Source organism: Lotus japonicus, chromosome 2 (assembly GCF_012489685.1).
Source record: "Lotus japonicus ecotype B-129 chromosome 2, LjGifu_v1.2".
Classification (NCBI taxonomy): Eukaryota; Viridiplantae; Streptophyta; class Magnoliopsida; order Fabales; family Fabaceae; genus Lotus; species Lotus japonicus.
In genome coordinates this window covers 12240177-12242329 of record NC_080042.1, presented here as the reverse complement: position 1 = coordinate 12242329, position 2153 = coordinate 12240177, and the positions used below count along the sequence as shown (strand labels likewise).

The window sequence follows — 2153 nt, the reverse complement described above, 5'->3', positions numbered from 1 at the left end:
ATCAATTCTACATAATCAATTTTACTTGCCACAACAAATAATTACTTCTGCTTAAACATAATCAATCATTTGAACTCAATTACAATACTCAATTCTGCCAGAATCAATTCTGCAAACACTGATCCATACATACAAAAAGATGCATCCAGAGGTAAAATATCAGGTTAACTCTGATCATTACACAAGTATCTCTATTTGAGAGTCTATCACTGACCAACCACCGGTAACCATTGCTATTAAAATGAGAAGACCATTATCACATAAACCTTTTCCTTATGCTACAGAAGGATTTATCCACATAGCACACTAACACAACTTTGCATATAATGCAGAAGTTTTTAGCTCCTTGAAAGCATTACATGGCAGAGTCCAACAAGTATTAATCCAATTTGAATTTTGAAAACACCTCATGGTCTTCAAAATGCGAAAAGAAATGAATTGATAACAGCACCAAGTCAAAACACAACACTAATACACTACAATATAATGGAAAGCGAGATAAAAATGAAGGTGAACAAAATGATTTGTTTTTCCCCCGATAATGTGTGTGATATTCAAGTAATGGAAGAAACAAAACACAAGCAACAAGAAAACAATTTGAATTTAGAGAAGAAACATATCTTCAATATTAAATAGTAAAACAAAACTTGTTCATTTTTCCATAATAAAAAACTTCTAACTTTCATTTCATCAATCAAGATAAAACATAAGCAACAAATTACAAAAGCTAACAAAAAAACAACCTCCAATGAAGCATTTTCCTCACTTCTCAGATGAGTTTGGTCCACGCTTCTTACCAAATCCCACCACTACAATCACACAAACAAGAAATAAAATAAAATTACTGAACTGAAAATCCACATCATTAACAAACCCTAAAATTGAAGATTGTGGATTTGGAAATGAGAAGAAGAGAAGAGAAACGTTACCGGCGGTGACGAATCGGCGATTGTGTTGCATGCGCTTGTGAGCGCGTCCACGAGGCTTCTTCTTCTTGTCTTGCTTTGCGACTTTGGCATTTCAATTTTCAAACACAACAAAGTTCAATCTCATCATGTTCGAATTTTCATTCAATGCACAGACAATAATGATAAAACATCGAAATCGTGTAGTAACTAACCCATTTTGATTTTGATGAATTGATGCTTCTCTTTCTCTCTTTGCCTCTTTGTTACGTTCAGTTGCACTTGCACAAGCAGAACCCTAGACGAAGGATGAGAGATGATCTACTTGGGTTGGAAGGGTTGAAGGTTTGCACTCATGTTTCACCATGAGGCCCATGCTTGGGCCTCGTCTTCTTAGCCCTTCTCTTTTTGAATATAACTCGTTGACCAAAAATAAAAATCATGTTTTTTCTTTATTTTCTTATGAATTTACATTTCTTATAAATCACTTTTTTATCGTAGACCCAGAAGAGAAAAGAGCAAAAAAATTGATATGATGTAGATACCCTCTAATAAGCACAAGGAAAAACTGGTGTAATGTTTTGCACAAGTTACTCTTTACCCATTGTTGTGGGTTAGCCAGTTATTTTTTAATTAAATTTAATTCAAAAAAAAACTAATTATAAATTTGGCCCATACATATTTGAATATGTATTGGAAGATGACCCCATTCTCACAACCACCATCTGTAACACCCCACTTTTCGTTATTAGGTTATTTATTATTGTATTTTAATTATTATTGTGATATAGCGTAATTATGTGATTTTATTAGATAATTAAGTGATATATGGAGTGAGTAATTTATTTAATTTGTATTTGAGTGAGATAAGATTAAATTAGATAAGGTTGTTGGGTATAGGTGATATATGGAGTGGAGCCCACTAGTACCACTAGATTAGGGTTAGGAGTGAAATAAATAGAAGAAAAGAAAAATAAGGATTAGAAGAGGAGCAGAACATAAAACACGTGAAAAGGGAGGAGAAGAGAAAAGTGGAGAAAACCTAGAGTCGATCTACAAGAGGTAAGGGTTTGAATTCATGTTCTTTGGATTGGTATGATAGTGGGTAATGATAGAAAGTCTGATTTAGGAACCCTGGGATGAATATTTTCTAAAATGAAAGCGGATAGTTTGAATTTAGGGTTATGAATTGTGGGTGGAAGAGAGGGTGTAGCGCGCGTGGGACTGCAGAAATTTATGAGCTCTTGA

The 2153-nt window shown here is 33.9% G+C and overlaps 1 protein-coding gene across 1 annotated transcript; it reads right to left on the bottom strand.

Moving 5' to 3' along the window:
- Positions 1–602: 602 nt before the first annotated feature.
- On the bottom strand, positions 603–1294 carry LOC130735259 (40S ribosomal protein S30-like). Its single transcript, XM_057587332.1, has 3 exons — positions 1121–1294; positions 930–1010; positions 603–809 (listed from the first exon to the last, which is right to left on the bottom strand). Exons 1-3 carry the CDS (start codon positions 1122–1124, stop codon positions 763–765), a joined length of 132 nt encoding a protein of 43 aa, XP_057443315.1. The 5' UTR covers positions 1125–1294; the 3' UTR covers positions 603–762.
- Between the last annotated feature and the right edge of the window lie 859 nt (positions 1295–2153).

Coding starts and splice junctions, on each gene's coding strand:
- LOC130735259 (XM_057587332.1), bottom strand. Junction 810..929: donor TCGCCGATTCGTCACCGCCG/GTAACGTTTCTC, acceptor GTGTGATTGTAG/TGGTGGGATTTGGTAAGAAG.